The sequence below is a fragment of the Propithecus coquereli genome, unplaced genomic scaffold, assembly GCF_000956105.1.
Source record: "Propithecus coquereli isolate 6110/MARCELLA unplaced genomic scaffold, Pcoq_1.0 Scaffold194, whole genome shotgun sequence".
In the NCBI taxonomy this organism is placed as follows: Eukaryota; Metazoa; Chordata; class Mammalia; order Primates; family Indriidae; genus Propithecus; species Propithecus coquereli.
In genome coordinates, this window is record NW_012144300.1 from 1913019 (window position 1) to 1933670 (window position 20652).

The window sequence follows — 20652 nt, forward strand, 5'->3', positions numbered from 1 at the left end:
ATTCATATGTGGGTTGAGATGGATTCATTTCCACTATAGCTTTCAGCTCATCATTATACACCTTGGTCTCAGGTCACCCACGTTGGTCATCTTCAAGAATAAAATCACCAGAATGGAATTTCTTAAACCATTGACGTACTGTGCGTTTATTAGCCACATCCTTCTCCAACACTTCATGGATATTTTGAGCTGCTTGCCCTGCATTGGCTCCACGACAGAACTCATATTAAAAAATAACATGGGCTGGGCGCGGTGGCTCACGCCTGTAATCCTAGCTCTCTGGGAGGCCGAGGCGGGCGGATTATTTGAGCTCAGGAGTTCGAAACTAGCCTGAGCAAGAGCGAGACCCTGTCTCTACTAAAAAAATAGAAAGAAATTAACTGGACAACTAAAAATATATAGAAAAAATTAGCCAGGCATGGTGGCGCATGCCTGTAGTCCCAGCTACTCGGGAGGCTGAGGCAGGAGGATCGCTTGAGCCCAGGAGTTTGAGGTTGCTGTGAGCTAGGATGACGCCATGGCACTCTAGCCCGGGCAACACAGTGAGACTCCGTCTCAAAAAAAAAAAAAAATAACATGAATTTTTGACTTATCCATGGTTTCATAAAAATTAGGTTATTAAGTATGAAATGACTGATTTCATTTCAAGCATGAAATGTCTAATTTCCTTAAGTATTATGTCTGACAGCTGATATCTCTGACATTTCTCTTTGGCACTTTTTTTTTTTTTATTGTGAAGGTACATCCTCATTCTTTCAAACGCATGTTTTGGCTTGTGATGATCTTTCAGTTTTTTTTAGAGCAATTTTTATGAAACCATGGATAAGTCAAAAATTCGTGTTATTTTTGAATATGAGTGGACCATAAGCTTTGTTGTTCAGGTTGGTCTCAAATTTCTGGCCTCAAGGAATCCTTCTGCCTTGGCCTCCCAAAGTGCTGGGATTACAGGCATGGATCACCACACTCAGGCAAAATTTGTTTTCATTAGAAGTTACTTCTTGAGATAATTACTAGTCATTTTATTACTTTAGAATTTAGATTTTATTATGAATGGGAAATTACTCCCAATTCTTAAATGAAATCTCCACATTGCCTTCCTGGTGGCAATTAACAACGCACTTTTATCTCCTTCTCCCTACCACAAACACCACTGCCTTAATTATCCAGTTAATTCAGATAGAGTCTAAATTTGGATCTAAATAATCTATAAAAATTGCTCTATTATTTCTGAGTTTATAGAAAGTAGGACTAATTAGGGTACTTTTAGAAAGAGGTTTTATGTGTTTGTGACAAAATTAAGAAAACAGTGAAACATATCTGCTTAAGTTAAAAAAATTAGCTACAATGAAAAGTTTAGCATTTAAAATTTTCTGTAATTCTGTCCCAGATAATTCAATCGTTTGGAAATTTTCAACTTTCACATTTTAAATTCAAAGAGTTTTCAAACCCAACAACAAGTGTGGCACATGATTTGGTCTAAATAGAATCTAATTCCTAATAGATGGATTGAAAATGAATCGAATGACTACGGCTCATCTGTCCATTCAACAAACATTTACCGAGCGCTACCTTACAGGGAATGCAGTTCAGGATGAGGACATAGGCATAAGTTCTGTTTTTAAGAAGTTCATAATCTAGTGGGGGTGGCACATGCACAAATACGTAACTGCAGATGCGGTTTGGTAAGCGTTATGTGTCACAGGAACAGGGGACGATGGGGGCTGGAGGGAGGAAGTAGCTGTCCTTGGGAGAGTGGGGTCTGCGGCCAGAGGCTGCTGTGGGTCAGGCCTGTGTGATTTGTAGATATCTTTATCCTAAGAGGAGACACTGAGCTGGTTTAAGCTGGGAGAAATGTATGGAGATAACATTGATCTCCAACTCTAAGAACACAGCAGGAAACCTATTAGGTGTTTTTACCAATTTTTAAAAAGCAGAGACCAAGAAAGCCAAAATATCAATGACAGTCTCTTGGAACAGGTGGATTATGTTGCTCACAACACAGCTTTTGCTGAGATGTTTCTTCTATAAAACTAGCTTATAGTAGTAACATTTTGAGCCACCCGTCTTTCAGTATTTGTGGAGGTTGTAGAGAAAGCCACAAAATGAAGCGGCTGACACGCAGTGGGGCTGTTCTTGGATTTTACCCTTCCTCCACCCTTCCTTTACTAACCTTCCCCGCAACTGCCCTTCATGGACACACACTTACAGCTCCTTTCTGTTTCTCAGTCACATTCGCTTCAGCTGTCCATCTCTGAACCATCCTGACCCGTTAATCACCTGCCTTACCAGTAATGATCTCTAGGTAGCAGTGATAACTTATATGTGCCCAACTATACACTTCAAAAGCAATTTAATATCACAAATCCTTTGAAATCACAAGTACACTTACATCTTCGTGCTACAAATATAGAGACTAACAACGCTTTACAGCTGGACATTTTATAGAATGCTGTTTATTAATTTTTCCAAAGACAAAGAATCTCAAATGGCCTTGTACAATATGGCACACAAAATATGAGAGTGATAAATCTTTCACATACCATAATAGGAGGGAGTGATTTGAAGAAAGAACTACCACTTTCAGAATTAGACTAACCTTTTATACACATAAATCAGATGGTCTTCCTAGCAGCAAAAAAATACTTCACAGAGTCACGATTTAGAGTTTGTTCATATTTTTGATGTCAAAATTAATTTCTTTCTATTTTCTGCAAGATGTACTTTGATCAATAACTTAGTGAAATTGATACATATGCAGATTTATTTGATCAATAACTTACTGAAACTGATACAGATTTCCAAATCTGTAAATTTTTATAAGATCTTGCAAATTTTACATTCGTATTTATATCATACTTTCATTAGGAGACTGTAATAATCAAGAAAAAAGGTTGCACATAAACTAACAGATAGTCATCATGTACAATGTTAAGTATAAGACAAAATGAATTTATTATTTTTATCTCTAGTCTCTTATTTTTATCACTTCTTAGAATTTTGAGACTTCTTCTTCCAGTGAAAACAAAGTTCCTGGGGGCCTTTCTAAGAAAACAGAATTGTTAATAATACCACCATGAAGTACGTGTAATGTTTTAAGCATATGTCTATTAATACTTTTTAAAAAGTCAATTTGGGGGATATTTCCTATTTCATCTATGGAAATAGAACAGTACTGGAATTTCACGTTCCCATAAAAGTACTGGTACTACATACAGTCAAAATCAAAAGACGGTTCCACAAGTATGAAGGAAACGTGGGGCCATTTTGATCAGTTTCTTCAGAGGCAAAGCTCCAAATACCCTCATCCCCAAGATAGAAATACTTGGGAAAGGCCATTAAAAACCCAAATCTCATGGTTTTGTCAACGATTTCTGATGTTTTCACTCTTCCTCACTCCTCCCACCCTCCTGTGGACCCTGTATGTCATTCCTTTGATGACCTGGAAAGATCTGAGCTTTGGCAGTAGATGAACAAAAGACTGAACAAGAAACAAAGTTGCTTCAGAGATGGAATAACAGCTGTAGACCCAAAACAGCCTGGGAGTAACATACACAGTCTATATTAGCATGTGTAAACCAGTAACTTAGTGGTTTTTTGCCTGTTTCTCTCTTAATTTATACAGATGTATAAATTATGTTATAAATTATACAGATGCTCCTCAAAAATGTTTTTAATACACCTAACCTACCGAACATCATAGCTTAGCCTGGCCTACCTTAAATGTGCCAGAAGACTTCCATTAGCCTACAGTTAGGCAAAACCACCTACACGAAGCCCATTTTATATTAAAGTGTTGAGTATCTCATGTAATTTATAGAATACTCTATTGAAAGTGATAAACAGAATGGTTGTGTGGGTACTGAAACCATCAATGTAGGTTGGGAACCGTCTGTATATTCAGATGTGGCCCCTCAAAAAACACAGGTGGTGATTTCTGTGCTACATGCCCAGTTTTTGATAAAAGAAGAACAAGTACTCAGAGCAGAGTCCAGAAGATTATACTGACCACAATCTAATGTGCTCAAGTGATCCAGATATTCTGCATAAATTGTCCTGGTATGTAGCCTTAATTATTAGTTTGGCCTTGCTGCTGATAGCTGGACCAAATCTGGAATTTCCAGATTGTCTTTTCTTCCTGTCTGCCAGTACTGGCAGCTTGAAAATACAATTTCTCATAAAAAAAAAAAAAAAAGGGAAAGATAAAATTAAATTTTCCATGGGAAAACTTTCCAGGGTTAAAGATAGCAGAGTATACCCATCAAAGAGACAAACTCTAGAGAGCCGACAGTTATATAAAGACCTAGAGGGACATGTGGCTTGAATTAGCTGGACAACCACTTCATTTGGCCAGAAGGGCCTAAGTCTGAATTACCAATGAATTCAAGTTTTTGTTTTTCTTTCAGATTTTTAGGGTCATAAAGAATCATTGTACTTTCTCAAATTATCCATACTTAGTAAACAGTAGAGGTGGGGGTTAAGGCAAAATAATAGCCATTAGGAAGATTATTTACATTGGCTCTATACTGTATATGTATTTGGGAAAATTATTTGGGAAAAATATTTTTGATTAAAAAAAAAAAAAAGCATTGCTTGAGGCCAGGAGTTCGAGACCAGCCTGGGCAACATAACAAGACTCTGTCTCTACAAAGAACAAAAAATTAGCCAGGTATGGTGATGTATGCCTCTAGTCCCAGCTACTGAGGAGGCTGAGGCAGGAGGTAGCTTGAACTCAGGAGTTCGAGGCTGTAGTGAGCTATGATTGTACCACTGCACTCCTGACTGGGTGGCAGAGTAAGACCATATCTCTAAAAAAAACAAAAAACAAAAAACAGCCCTCCCCCAAAAAACCCCAGAAGCATCAACATCTCCTGAGCTTTCTAGCTGAGGCACACGAAAACAGAGTAAGCACTGTCTCAATTTCAGTTCCAAAATTCACAGGAAGGGCTACTTGGTGCTTAGACCTAGAGAAGGGGCTGTGATTAGCTTAGTTTGTATCAAGGTTACAGCCTGGACCAAAAAACTGTGGCCAGGGCTTGCCTGTGTATTCTATTTTATGAAGAGTTTGTTTTACCTTTAGAAGATAATCTGCCCCTTCCCCACTTCTCCCTTCTTAAGAAAAGCGTTTTGTACCTAATCTCCTTTTGGCTGAGTTTATACCAACTGAGAATGAGAGGCAGCAGTTGGTGACAAGAGACAAGAGCAGAGGAGGCACTGGTGACCAATGGTCATTCCTGTAACAAAATGTATTGTTCATTCCCATTCCCATCACTGGACAGAAGAAGTAAAGACATATTTCTTTACATGACTCTTGAATAATGGACGTGATCTGTAGTTCATGAAATAACATTTTGGAAAGTTCATCGTAAAGAAATGTGAATGCAAGTCAACACGTTCAAGTTAGCAGATATGTACAAACACCGCCTGTTTCCAAGGCCCGGCACCAGTCTCCACTGTGGTACCAGGCTGTGTTAGAAACAGACTCTGCTTTCCATGAGCTCACAGCTGAGGAGGAGAGAGAAGACGCTTCAGTGTTCTCAGACGGGACAGGAACTTGGCTCTCGGTCTTTGAGTCCTTGCTCAGGCCGTACCTTAGTTTGGAGTCCATGCTCAATTTACTTTCTGGAAAACTCTCACATGGCCTTCAAACTTCAACCCAAATGTGTCTCTCTCTTCTTTTTGTAGGTTTTCTGGAGCTCTCCTAGGAGGAAATTCCCTGTTTCTCTATTACAAGGACCCATTAGGACACTCATGACACTTCACACTATAGTGTAATCATTTGTCTGTGAATTCAGGTTGGTCATCTCCAAGCCCAAGCTGGGATAAGCCACTCGTCATTCATCTTAATGTCACCAGGAATGTGGCGCAGTGCCTGAAACACGGTAGATGCTTCATAAATATTTACTAAATAACTGTTTTATCAGGTAGAAAGTGCTAAGCATCATAAAAGTAGTAGAGATTTTAAGAAGCGCTGTGAAGCTTCTGGGCGGAAAAGGCTAACTTCCAGCGTGGGGTAGGCATGGTGATAAACAGATCAGAGAAGCTTCTTGAGCAAAGACTATTTAAATAGACCTTGAAGGATGGATAGGATTTGACATAAGGGAGCAAGAGGAAGAGGATTCTAGGAGGATTCTAGGACATGAGTGTTGTTGTCACAACAAATAAATGAAAGAGAATTGCTAACAATCGCAGGGGAGCTTACAGATGCACACTAGTATCGTCTTTCAAAGCACGACCTTCTAACGCTAGAGAAAACTACCACTACTCAAAATGTCTTTGAGGATTGCCTTCAGATTCATTTACGAAAACATACACACCATACATAACCACTCATGCCTTATGCTCTGCTCCTTTGGAACTGAAAAGAGTATTATTTGAATTGATTTCTCTCCAAAGAAGATCTCAATGGATTTTGGCCATTTGAAAAAATAAAACTGACTTTGAAAGAAGGATGATTTGCCACTCAAAAGGCTGGGCCAGAGAGAGGGCGCAAGTCACTCAGCTGTGGCAGTGCCAACTAAGAGGCCCAGTCTCAGGAAATGGAAGAGACCAGTGGTGAAGGCTGCAAGGCTGGGCCCAGAGGTGTGGCATCTCGGCGATGAACAAGAGCCCAGGGGTGTCTCCTCCTATCTAGGCAGCCCCAGCTCTGCCCTGGGGAGCCCCTCTGCCAGCCCCCCTAAACCACAGTCTCCTGATGTTCCAGGGAGGGACTGGAGGACAAAATGGGCAACAGGACACCGTCAGCTACACCACTGCCTTCAACACTACAAATTAAGGAATTTTAAATGAACACATCTCCCCAGGGCATGGTTTAAATAAATTAGGAATGTGTATTAACTTGTTAGCCCTTGGGTTTAGAGAGTTTGAGGTCTTGGTTATGAAGAAGTTCTAGTAAATAAAATAATCTTGATCATTAAAGTAGGCAGTTTTAAAAGCTACTACCATTTTGATTTATGGAGATTTAAATGCTCTAAAAATATTTATACATGCTTATCAACTAACACTAAAACTCAAAGGTATTTATGAAATAACAGAAACAGTTCTAAATATAAAACATCTACTTAGAGCCTCACAGTACACTAACTCTTACCAGTTGTGTATGAAATTATAGGTATTTGTCTTTGACCTAAACCTAACTCTACTGAAGGTACAGCACAGATTAAAATAAAATCCACAAATAATCCCCAAAATTCAAAAGGCAGAAATTGAAGCCATAAGTAATAATCCATCAAATTAGACAACTGGTCCATAAATAACAAAGAGATCATTACAGGAAAACTTCTCACTCCTTAACGCTATATAAAACTGCATCTACCTCCAACCCTCCAGAAACTGCTCTCTGAGGGTCACTAAAAACATGGTGATCATGGGTGATTTTTCCAATTCTTATTCTCCCTAGGTTACCAGGGTTGGTATCAGCGGCCAGCCTGTCTTTTTTGCAGCTGTGAGACCCTCGTTCTTCTCCTCTCTCTTCTTTATCTCCTTGATGGATTTACCCCCGTCTCTAAATAATGGTGTCCCTAAGGTTTTATCCTTGCCCTTACTGTCTTTCTTCTACCATCTCATCTATTTAACTGTCATCTCTAGGCACGTGACTCCCAGCATGTCTGCCTGGGTCTACGCCTTCAGGGAACCCCATCCCGGAACCCCTGCCACCTCCACCTCTCACCTCAAACACAGCACAGCCAGACCCACGTGAAGATTTTTCTCCCTCCGCCTTATGATTTCGCTGTTTTTGTTGATGTTACCATGATCCTCCCAGACTCCCACATTAGAAACTTTGTGTTAAGATTCGATCTCTCTCTCTTTCCTTGTCCTCCAATATGGAGGCCCCTCCACCTCTTTCTTTGCATTGCCATTGTCACACACTAGGTCACATCCTAATTACCTCAACCCCCTGCCATCTACTAAAGTCTCCCAACATGTATCAGGGCCTCTAATCTCTTCCCTTTTCCCTCTATCTTACATAATTCCTAAATCATTATTCATAATGTGTAACTTTTTGCTTAAAAACCTATAGTGAAGGAAACAACCCCACACACCACATATGGCCCCATCTTCTTAGCATGATGCATGAGGACTCCACCATCTGGCCCTGATCTGCCTTCCTGGCCTCACTTCTTGCCACATTCAAGCTCTGCAAAACCACCAGCCTTTCTTGCTTTCAGTACATTTGTTCATGTCCTTTGTGCACATACTGAGTTCTCTGCTAAGATTTACCCTTCCCTTATCTGTCTTCCTAGGGAACTCCTACTCATCCTTCAAGACCCAAATCTAATTTTAGCCCCTTTGTGGCCCTGCCTGCCCACCCAGGGGTCTAATTTTCAAGGTTTATTTTCCAATATGGATTTGCATTGCTGTTATTTATTTATGTATCATAGTAAAAGCCCTGCTGTGTGATGGCAGAAACTTTAGCCTAAACATCATGCCTGGTGTGTGCTTGGTACATAGGAGGTAGCCAATAAATGGTTATTAAGTAAGTGGATCACTAAATAAATGAACCAATAAAAATGAATGCTCTCTCTATAACAACTCCTTTGGCCCAACTTAAATATACTAGAGTAGTGCTTTTCAAACTTTAATGTGTGTATAAATCACCTGAGTAATCTTACTAAAATGCAAGTTCTGATTCAGGATGGCTGGGGCTTGAGATTCTGCATTTCTGGCAAGTGCCCACGTTGCTGTTGGCCCCCAAATCACACTGCACTACAAGATGGGCCGTCCCTTCCTTGTTTTCTTGGTCTGTGCAAGCATCCTGCTTTTTGTGCTCGTCCCTAGCATGCCGTTCCCACTGCTCTACCATGGCACATTGTTTATATATTCATTAGTTAGAAGGTGAGTTTTAGTGGACAGGAATTGTGATCACATTGCCCTATATCCATCTTTGTATCCTCAGCACCCCTGCCCAGAATTCAGTGCACAGTAGGTGCTTAAGCAATGTTGGTTTAAAATTATGTGGTCTCTTCCAGGCTGAACTCACAACCATTTCCAACCCATCTTTATTACCTGTGCATTTGGGGTTCCTTTGTTAGTCGATGGCACTTCTAAACTCCACTGAGCAGCATGGATTTCTTCCAGAGGAGAATGAAAGTCATTGGCTACCCAAAGCCCTGAAAGGGAGCTAGAAACTTAAGTGCAGTTGGGTAAATGGAATGCAGCTAAGGTCAGGTACTCTGGCGAGTGGGCTGCTCTAGGCAAAGATCCACAGAGGAGATCGGTGAGCTTTGTGATTGTGTCAATCAACGCACCATGTGAGGCTTTGCCCATTCACTTTGATTAATAAACCCAAGTTGTGGGTTTGGTACAAGTTCTAAGTCAAAATTTAGATATAAAAGGTTAAGAACAGTTTTCTCTTGCAAATAGCAAGAGGAAGCCAGAGAGGCCAGAAGACTTGAAAACTTACAACACATACATATTTAATGACATGCTACAAAGTCTACATTATTTATAATAAGTCAGGATACCCTCTGGCTGAGTTTTAATCTGATCAAAAGTAAATTGTTAAATTTTCACTTTGTTATTAATAACAGACATTTGGCCTTTACATTGAGAAACAGGAGGAAAAGAATGATCTACCTGGAGGAACACAAGTGATCCTAAAATGTCTTGCTTTGGGAAAAATGAAATTCCACCTTGTCTATAATTTTGACCACCCCCAACTACTTGCATTTTCCTGAAGGTGCAGGGGAGGTCAGGATGGATGACAATTAGCGTACAGGACGTACTTTTAAAACTCACATTATTAACAGTAAGAACTATATCACCATTACATAAGACATTATATACATTCATCCATGTGTAGTTTTACTCTACTCCACAAATACTTACACCCTACCTGTTCCCAAAGCTAAAGTAATTCAGAAATACATGAAAGGACAGAAATCTGTCAACAAGTTTAACATCATATTTATTCCATTCATGGAATTCCTTTTATGACCTTTTTCTGGCCAGATCCACAGAGAACAGAATAATAGTTTGCATGTTGATCTGGACAATTCATAGGAAAAATAATCAATTATTTCAGTAATTATAAGTGTAAAGGCTAGATCACAGTCTTATCTGATTTGAAGGAACTGCTAACAAATATTACAGATCTGACCAACTGCAAGGGATGATAAATAACAGTGTTGCTACTGGGCTTGTGCCAAAAAAATCAATTTATTCAACGATGTGCATTTGAAACTTAGCACTGAGCAAAAAGCATAAACTAATAGGAAAAAGAGTTCCCAAGAATGAAACTAATTGAAAACTCCAAGTCGTTTCTGGTGTACAGTCCTTCTAGTTCTCAGCTGCCTCCATGTTGAAGAAAAGCTCATAGAAACGACAAGACTGCATTTGCCACAGTAAATGCAACAAGAAATTCCAGATAGATTACTCCCCAGCTGCTTCTGCTTCCCAAATGCACCCCACCCCACCCTGCACACTTGCGCACCACACACATACACACACAGACTCTCTTCCAGTCACTGTCCTGAAAAAGCACTGGCCTCAAAGTTTTACATTTCGCTGGGACAACTGAATGGGGCAGCAGTTGCCTGGCACAGCTTCAGTCTGCAGGCAAAGGTTAGGAGGTGGGCGCAGAGAAATTCAGCTCCAGCTGTTAACTCGGAAGAACGATAATTTCTTAGAGACACGCACCCTTGGAAACTCAGGGTCTCAAGCAGCATGCTGTTGGTCACTAAAAACCCCACAGAGTGCAAATCGCAAAATCTGATTTGAAAACAGAAGAGAACTACAACTACTCAAAATACTTGAGATGTTAAGTTGCCGTAATTTTTCGTGGTGCAGGTAGGAGTATCGTAATCCACTGCATCCATTTAGGTGGAATGGTTTCTTTAAAACCTCCGAATACAGTGGTATCCATCAGCAGCAACACTATACCTTCCTGCATTCTGCCTGGATCCTTATCATTTTATAAATGCATAGCTTTTACATAGCTGTGATCTGTGGGCAAATAAATAAAAAGATCTTGTTTATTTTTTCTTCCCAGAGGCCATAATCAGATAATTCTAATATCCCTTTTCCTCTTCTTTGCAAGAATGCCTGCTTCTGGCTATAATTGTTTATCATTTGCTTTGCTAGCATGTCGACAGACCACAGTAAGGGAGGAGAAATTAGTCTGATTGATGCTATGAATTATGCTTTGGGATCTTTTAAAATAGTTTTTAATAATTTAAAAGAGAAATTTAATTTTTAAATTCAAAAATATAATTTTTATATTAATAATATACTTTTTAACAGCTTTATCCCCAAGCTGTAGATGAAGAGGACAAAAATATCAGGAAATATGATTCTGTGCATACATCTTTTTTTTTGTGTGTGTGTGTGTGTGTTCTCCCTCACCCCCCTCCCACATCTTACTCCAATGGTTTGTTTATGTTACAAGTTTTTTTTTTTATTTTATTTCAGCATATTATGGGGGTACAGATGTTTAGGTTACGTATGTTGCCCTTGCCCCCCCTCCAAGTCTGAGTTTCAAATATGTCCATCCTTCGGGTGGTGCGCATTGCACTCTTTGTGTACTGTGCATACATCTTAAAGCTCGTGAAAAGATTTTGTAGATACGATGTTATTTCTGAGTCAACATTTTGTTATAATCATTTTCCACTTTCAGTATCTGACCAAAACTTTATCATTTCACTCCTGGATTCAAGAAGTAAAGGAGGTGCTCTCCTTTAACCATTCCGAATAGAATTTTCCCCATGGAGTATTATGTACTCAATAAATAATTTAGCCATCATTATTATTATGTAAATGTGTGCTCTATGGATCATTTATGTTTTGTATAACACTTTTTTTTTGAGATGGAGTCTTGCTCTACCACCCAAGCTGGAGTAAGTGTCATGATCATAGCTCACTGCAGCCTTGAACTCCTGGGCTCAATCGATCCTCCTGCCTCAGCCTCCCTCCCAAGTAGCTGGGATGACAGGTGCCACTATGCCCAGCTAGTTTTTAAATTTTTTGTAGATATGGGGTCTCACTATATTGCCCAAGCTGGTCTCCAACTCCTGGCCTCAAGTGGTCCTTCCATCTTGGCCTTCCAGAGTGCTGGGATTATAGCCACCATGCCTGGCCAACACTTATGTTTTAGAACATATTTTTCAAAATGTAAGATGTGACGTGTTAGTGGGTCATAAAATCTACTTATTGGGTCTCAGCCAGAATTTTATAAAAATGATGTAAAATAAAAAGAAAATATCACAATGCATTGTGCATAGTAAGAGAAAGTATTGTTTTGTGAAACTTGTTTTAGTACTACAGATGTGGAGTATATGTGCACGTGTGTGTAAAATGTATTTCTTTCCATTGTCTTAAGAAGATTGAAAGTCATTATTACAAAGCATATATTTCTACTGAACATAATGAAATAAGTATTCACTTCAGAACAAACAAAAACTACGTTTTTTTCTATAATTAATAATCAATTCTCTTTTCTATTCATAAACACAATTACTCAGCTTTGTACATTGCATTGAAAGTCTTCAAACCATTTAAAAGTAATTTTCTATTCATTTTCCATGGGCACCATTAGAGAACTAATAAGCTAGCATTTGTTGACATTATTTTCCACAAATGGATTCTCATTCCTCTCATATTTATCTACCATGAAATAATAATAAATCCAAGGACTCTTGATTTTCATTTTACTATTCTCTAATGATGACCTATCTCCATGGCAAAGATGTGACAATTCTCCTCTACGACACATTGATGTATAACAACAGTGTCTCATTGGAAACGGATGAAAAATAATTCCAATTAGTCTACATAAACACCACCCATATCCATACACACCCTTCATTATTAAAACCCCTCACGTGTGTATGAACTCTCCTCTCAAAAGTCATAATGTTATGGGCAGATGACAAATAATCAACTTAGTTGTATCTTGCATTGTGCATTTTAGAGCTATGGAAAAAACAGGAAAAGTACAAAATAAAAAGAAACATCAGTCTTGAGAGGCCAATGTTAACATTTGTACAAGTGTTGGGGGACAGATGGAGAGTCCCACATTCCCTTGAAAAAGCCCAAACTCTGTCTTAGCATTAAGCCTACTGTACTGACATCAACATCCAGAACCGAGGATGGTTTGGGTGCTGGATGGGCTACAGCTATCAGGACAGTGAGAGTTCTACCTTTGAACAGAGTTCACAAATATGCCACTTCATTAAAGATAACATTCATTTCTGATGGAAAGGAGTTTCCATGGGAAGCAAGTGTAGAGACCCAAAAGGGCAAGGAAGACTCTTGAGAGTCCCCTCACTCAGGATTTAGTTCAAACCACTTACTGAGGACCTACTCAGTGCCAGGCACTATGCTAGGAGACAGAGATGAGTTTCTAGTCAAGTGAGAGAGCCCCCAAAGCACACAGAAAATTACAATTCCATATGCTAAGGGCTACGACTGAGGTATACTCAAGATACAAAGCAGGCATAAAGGATAAGCCACCCAACCCAGATGGGGAGCTGAGGGACATCAGCGGAAGTTTCTTAAAGAGGAGATGTTTGAGCAGAGTCGTGGAGAAGAGGCAAGGGTGTTCCCCCTGGGGAACTCATTGTACAGCATGGTGTATGTTCAGGACATTGCAATAAAGGTTAAACAACTTGAGTTTGGCAAATTTTAAAACAACATCAATTTCACTGGGTTCAATCTAAGCACTGTATGTGTTCAGGAGACCACAAGTAGCTAGAGATTGCTAGAACACACAGGGAGACGTGGGAAGATGAGAGAAAGCTGAATGAGCAGCAACGGTCAATCCACGCCTCACGTGGGAATTAAAGTGGGAACAGAGGCAGGCTGAGATTTTTAACCAGCCTCTAAGATACCACTCAAAGTGCTAGGATTGCCTAGGTATTCAAAAATATTATTCAATACACTTTAGACTATCAAAAGAGAAATTAAGAACATTTAAAAAGACATTTTATTCATAATTCCGTCTCCTTAAAATTACACCTATTTTCAAGACTTCCTGTTCCTTTCAATTCCTCTCACACCATTGCTTAACATATACGCCATCTTAGTAGTCACAAACTTTTATGTTTGATTTTTATCACTCAGTGTTAATTGGTAAATTGTTTTAATGGATATCGAGTGTTTCATTGCATTCTTACCACAGACAACCATTCTCTTTCTGTACGTCACGTAGGCAGTTCCCAGGTTTTACTGTGACAAATGACATTTCCATAGACAGTTTCTGCATGTACATTTTCCCTTACGCTTTCCTTGAGGTAACTTCTCAGGCTTGAGATTACTAGGCCACAGGGTATAAATATTTTTATGGCCTTTTGCTACCCAGGTCGGGGAGGGCCTGGTACTTACTGTTTTGCTCCAAGTAAGGCCAGTGGTGTGGTGTTCCTTGATGTACGCTTGAAGCTCACTCCAAATGCTCAAATACGACTTCACCCAATCCACATGGCGTAAATCACTTCGTTATAAAAGAGAGTGGAAGAGAGCGGAGTTAGGATCTAAAACAAAATTTAAAAGAGATTGGGGTGGGGTGGAGGACATGCTTATCCAGTGACTAGGGCTCCAGATCAGCCTGGAGTAATTGTCCTTCTAGCCCAGTCACTGGGAACAGATTCGGAATAGAACCCTGATGGGAAGGTGGCCCAGCACTCTCCCCGGGGAGGCGGGCAGGTGGACCAGTGCCCTGAGCTCCCGGTGTGGACAGAGAGACCACAGAGAGGGGACCCTCGTGTGAGGCGAAGGTGGAGGGGAGACCATTTCTTTCCGTACTGCTGATGCAACATGAGAAGCAATATGCTCTCAGGAATGATAATGGCATTAAAGAGAGAGAAAAAAAGTAATTTGGTTCATTTGAAAATAATTTGGTTGAATTATTTGGTTAAAAGAGTAACTGAAGTGGAGAATTTTAGTGATTATGACTGACAAAGAAGTTGTTATTGTAAAAAAGTTGATTTCTTATGAAAGGGTAATGCCCCTTACTTCTAATGGGACATTTACTGAAATTCCCTTAAATTGATACTATTGCAAGCTGGGCAAGGCATAACCAGTTTTTTTATCTCTATTTTATAGAACGAAGAGCTAGTAAAATGCTTACCTTTTATAACAGGATTAATATACAAGATCAAGAGAACTGTTAGAAATATTAAACTTATGACAGGCAAAAATAGTTGCATTTCCTTTTGGTAATTTTTATCTATAATATTTGTTCCCCATTTTGAATGAAGTAGTGGTAAATGAGAAAATGATGACATTTGAACTAACAAAAATTTAATTATGTTCCTGAGTGATTAACCTGAAGATAATCACTGAAGGAAATCTCTATTATGAAAGCTCTTGCCAATAATGACTTGTCTCTAGACTTCCTTAGTTTGTTTTCCTTGAAAAGCTCCAAGTGCCACCAGCATGTCAGTATCCCGTTGTATTAAGCCCGCCTTTTAGGAGAAGTGAAATAGGGAACTGAAGTCAGAATTATTCACTCCTCAAACAGGAAAAAGATGAAAGTGATTTTGTTCTATATTTTTAGATTTACTGATTGTATTAATCAAATCTATGAAAAATCTCATTGTCACTTTGTCTCATGTTCACGGTCAAAACCCAAAAGGCTAAGCGTAGCTCCATTGGTCTCTCTGGGGTCTTAGTACAGTGTTTTGCATAGGAAGCAGCATATACCACAGCTATTATTAATATTAGAACATGCAAATTACTTCAGTATAAATGTACATACATATTTATACATATGGTCATTTAATACACATATATGTATACATGGGTATGTACGCCCAACACACACACTTGTCTGTAGACATTATAGAAATAGCATGTTGCACATTCAATATACATTCTATTAAAAAATTTAGCACTGGATGATGTCCAACTGTGTATAGGAAAATTCATTTTTCTTTTACCATTATAGCTATTATTTTGACTTAAAGAAAGTTTTCTAGTAAAACTTGGAGTAAGGAATACCGGTGTGATGGCTTTTTACTTGAAGGCAGTCTTTAAGAGATAACAAAGTGAGCAGAACCCAAATGTACATCAGGGTCTGCAAACTCATCCTCGGTTTTCCCTTACCCTGGAAGGAGCTATGGTGGGGCAATGCAGGTTTTAATGATTTTGACTCAGAGACGTCACACCTCTATAAAGCCAAAATAACTGACTTGCTCTATTCATATATTGAAAAAGAGCCAAAAATCAGTCAAGTCAGTGGCAAGGGTTGCACAGACACCAAGAGTCCACTGCTCACAGTACTTCTATTTAAACGACAAGGAAGTCTGCCTTTCAACTGCCTATCGCCAGGTGGGCAGCAGTGAGTTGCAGACGACTACAACACAGAGAAGGCACTGCAGGCCTGGGTCCTCCCATGAATGGGTGGTGCGTGGTGTGCAATGTTCTGCTGTTGTCAGGTTACCAGCCCTAGAAGCTCAAGGGTGACGGGACTGGTTTGACTGCTCCTAGCAGTCAAATGAATGAATCTGTACCTCTAGCTTCCCCTATAGTCTTCAGGGGATCCACTGAGCTTAACTGAATTGTTCCTGGTGCTATCAAAAGTGCATTTTGTACTTAGTAGCTGACATGAAGGGGAAAATTCTGGACTCTCTTTGTACGTGTACAAAAATGTGGAAATGTGGTTTCCTTTCTTTTTTTTTTTTTGAGACAGAGTCTCGTTCTGTTGTCCGGGCTACAGTGCAGTGGAGTCATCATAACTCACTGCAAACTCAAAATCCCAGGCTCAAGTAATCCTCCTGCCTCAGCCTCCCGAGTAGCTAAGGGTACAGACATGTGCCAGCATGCCTGGCTAATTTTTTTTGCTTTTTGTAGGGATGGGGTCTTGCTATGTTGTTCAGGCTGGTCTCGAACTCCTGGCCTTAAGCAATCCTCCCACCTTGGGCTCCCAAAGCGCTAGGATTGCAGGTGAGAGCCACTGCACCAGCCTGGCTGCTATTCTTATAGATGTCTCACTGTCTAGCCCCACCGTATTTCATCTTAACTCAAGCTCTGGTTTCCCCCTCAGTGGTCTGGTTTATTGTCTCATCTCATTTCTGCTCTTGATTTATACTTCATTTCCTGATTCCTTCTTTCTTCTATCTGCTCACCCATCGACTCTGCTTTGATTGATGTAAAAGTTCTGTAACCTTATAGCGCTGGTCCGTCACAAAGCTCTCCCATTATTGTGGGAACACAGGATGGAGTGACATGCATTCTAGTGGGGGGAGTTTATTCGTTACAGGAAAACTAAAGCAGACTTTCTAACACACACACAGTATATGGATAACTGGTTCCAATTTCCACTTGGCTTTACCTGCAAAGATGGGCTTTTCCTTTAAAGTTTATAGTACATTGGTGAAGAGCTTTGGAAGGGAATCAGCAATTAACTGTATTGAGTTTTAGGAACAAATGTTTAACGATTGAGAACTTGGTCAGTAAAAGAGGGTACGTACCTGTGTTTGTAGTCCTTTAAGACCCTGTTAGTGTAAAAGGTGGCAGCATCATTCATCTCCTTGACATAAGGGCCTGGTTTGGGGGACTGAGAAAACAGGACCGTCACCCAAGCATAGAAGGAAAAAAAAATAGGATAAGAAAGAAAATGCCTTAAAGAAGAAGAAAAGCAATGGAGATGAGGACTCGAAAGTTGGAGGCAAATTTTGCTCTGTAAAGGTTGGTAAAACACTTTCCACATCTCAGAACAGAAAGCATTGAACTTCAAGCAGGGTAAGAAAAAGCTGACACATCCAGCCTGGAAGGAATCTTCCTTCAGTGCATCAGACTGTGGGTGGAGGGGCGTGAAGGTAGCTGGGAGCTCTCCTAAATACTCCAAAAATGTGACACGGTGAAGGGGCAACGTTCCGTCTGGACTCACCACAGCTATCCACCCAAGGGCAGGGATGCTTTCGCTGACGGCCGAAAGATGATTAAACATGTTACTCCCCCGGTTTCTCTCTCTGAAGGTTTGGATTTCCTGAATCTTTTCCGATATGGGTTTCAGAAGTGTGGCCACTTCATTCTGTAAGCAAACATGGAGGGCCGTTACTACCGACAGAACAGAAGCATAGCACCTTCATCTCCTCATCAGGAGTCTTCAGAACTTACCATTCGTCCAGGTCTAAAAGAAACTTATCATCATCTTTCAGGATAGAATGAATTTTTTCTGTGATGGTCACATTATATTTTTTATTTTCCGAAGTATGAAAATTACAGATATTTAACATTATTTTCTTAATTTAGCATCATGCCAATAATTTAATATTATTAATGCTGTCTTTTGAGACGTGGAAAAACCCAGCAGTATGATTCAGACTCTGTTTTGCAGACTCCTGTGTGGAACACAGTGAAATTGAGTGTGGATTGGTTATATTTTCAAATGGAATACACAGATCACACACTGCAAAAAGAAAGGTATAAAGTCAGGGTGAGTGAGAGGTTAGTAAAATGATGTCTTCCTATTCCTATGGGAACATGAAGTGGAAGAGGGTCCTTGGTTTTACCAGAGTTACCATAATCCATGTGAGAAAGGGGTCATCTTTCATTGAGGCTCTTTTTAAGAAAACCTGATGGCTTATAATAGTTATGGTGACTTTAGTCTGGTTTGGCGTTCTACATTGTCCCCGGTCCACTTGGCCTATGACTACTGGTCATGCTCACTTCTGACTAATTCAACAACTTTGAATTGTATGACTTCTCCAGTCATATAAAAAAATGGCTTTCAAAATTATGTAAGCCGAGTCATGAAGTATCACAGAGACAGCTACTCTAGAATACCACAGTTGCTTTAAACATCTCTTCATGCATCGTTTAGCATTTTCTGATGTCTTTAGGTGTTAAAGAGCAGATACAAGGTTGTTTATCTGATTTTTCTTTTGTGCTCCAAAGAAATGTCAAAGGTCCTACACTTGAGCTTTGTGAAAGCTGTTGAGGAGCTTTAAGTAGTATTTCACTAAATCTTGATGGCAGGAAGTAAGACGGAAAAGCTCCTTACAGCTCTTTAATTTCTTTAACCAAGACTTCAGAGCAACAGATCCCAGGCTCGGCTACATATTAGAACCACCTGGAGGGCTTTAAAAACCACTGAGGCCTGGGTTCCACCGCCCAGATTCTGATTTTACTAGTCTGGAGGTGGCCTGGGTGGGGGTAGAGGGTCGGAAAAGCTCTCCAGGTGACTTTAATCACTGTCACAGTGGCGGCTTCACACCCCAAAGGACAGTCGTTTCTGCCAGGGACAACAAGCCACTAGAGAAGAAATTACGTGCCGCTGCAGTAGCACCTAGACTTTACTTCTCCTTCTAAACTTCTTTGTATTCCCTCCCCTAAAAGAAATGTTGTATGTAAGGGCTTTGGAATTAGAATGGCCTCGGTTCAAATCTCAGCTCTGCCACTTACTACCTATGGGCCTTGAGCAAATTTCTTAATCTGATCCTTGATTTCCTCATCTATAAATCAGAGATAATAAATAATACCTACAACCTATAGGCTATAGGACATACTGTATTTTAAACCCTGGTACATGAGAGGTACACAATAAGTGCAAGTGATTATAATTATTACTATGATGCAATTAGCTCATACCAGGGGTAAAAAAAAGATGCTGTCTCCTGTAATATGGAATAGTCATTTGTTTCAAATAAATGTGTATTTAAGATGAGAGAGGCTCCAAATAAACATCCACATAGGCTAACAGGATTTTCTGATTGTAAGAGCCTAAAATGGGTCACCTAGTTCAGCTTTTTGACAGACCCAATTGAATAGGTCACAACTATTATTTTTAAAAATAACTAAAATAGATTGGAATAGACTAGAAAATATCAGAGGGCATTCACAGGTAGTAAGGGTGGGTATTTTATGGAATACTTTTTTCAGTTATGCTGTGTGTGTGTGTGTGTGTGTGTGTGTGTGTGTGTGTACTGGGCTGTAAAACAAAATGTATTTCTTACGGATCTCGGTCTAAAAGTTTGTGAAACATGGCTCTAATCCAGTTCTCCTATTTTACATATGGGGATACAAGCTCAGGGAGGTTAATTTACTAAGTCAAGGTCAACTAGCAAGGGTAAGTTGAGCTGGAGCTAGAAGCTAGATCTTCCGGGAGGCCATAAGACAATTTTTTATACTGGGTATTGAGAAAAGTATAGTCAGCTCTCTACACACAGGTTTCTTTTCTGTTAACAAGACTAGGGAAAGGTATCATTTACAGATTAAGACCTCAAGTTCTGGAATGACACCAGTTGGGTTCAAGTCCTTGCTCCCCAGTGTACTAAATTCTGAGATTTTAGACAAATTACCAAACTTGTCCAAGATTCCATTATCCCTTTTGCAAAACAAGGTTGACAATTGTACCCACTTAACAGGGATGTTTTGAGGAGCATATGAGAGAACATGTCTGTGCTCGGTAAAGGGTCAGGTTCATTTTGGGTGCTCAACAGACAGCTGGTGATCTCCAAGGGATCTGCCAGATTCGCTAACCAGCTCTTTCCTATCCCTTATACCTGAACACAAGGAGAGCAATTTCCCAACTGAGATATGCAGATAGACAAAGGCACATTTTTGTTTGGGGGAAACAAACACACTATTCCATGTTTGTTCATTAATGGCTGCCAAAAGTCAGTTTTAAATACCCTCCCTGGAATTTCACTCTTTAGAAAGCAGACATTTTCCTCTTCAAGGAATTCTTTTCAGTCTAAACTCAACAGCTGATCAAAG

At 39.8% G+C, this 20652-nt stretch overlaps 1 protein-coding gene across 1 annotated transcript in view; it reads right to left on the reverse strand.

Moving 5' to 3' along the window:
* CAP2 (CAP, adenylate cyclase-associated protein, 2 (yeast)) overlaps positions 1-20652 on the reverse strand; it is a 156890-nt gene that overhangs the window by 41813 nt on the left and 94425 nt on the right. The window contains exon 7 of the mRNA XM_012643265.1: positions 14317-14422. Coding sequence (XP_012498719.1) covers positions 14317-14422 — 106 coding nt within the window. The remainder of the gene's footprint in view (positions 1-14316; positions 14423-20652) is intronic.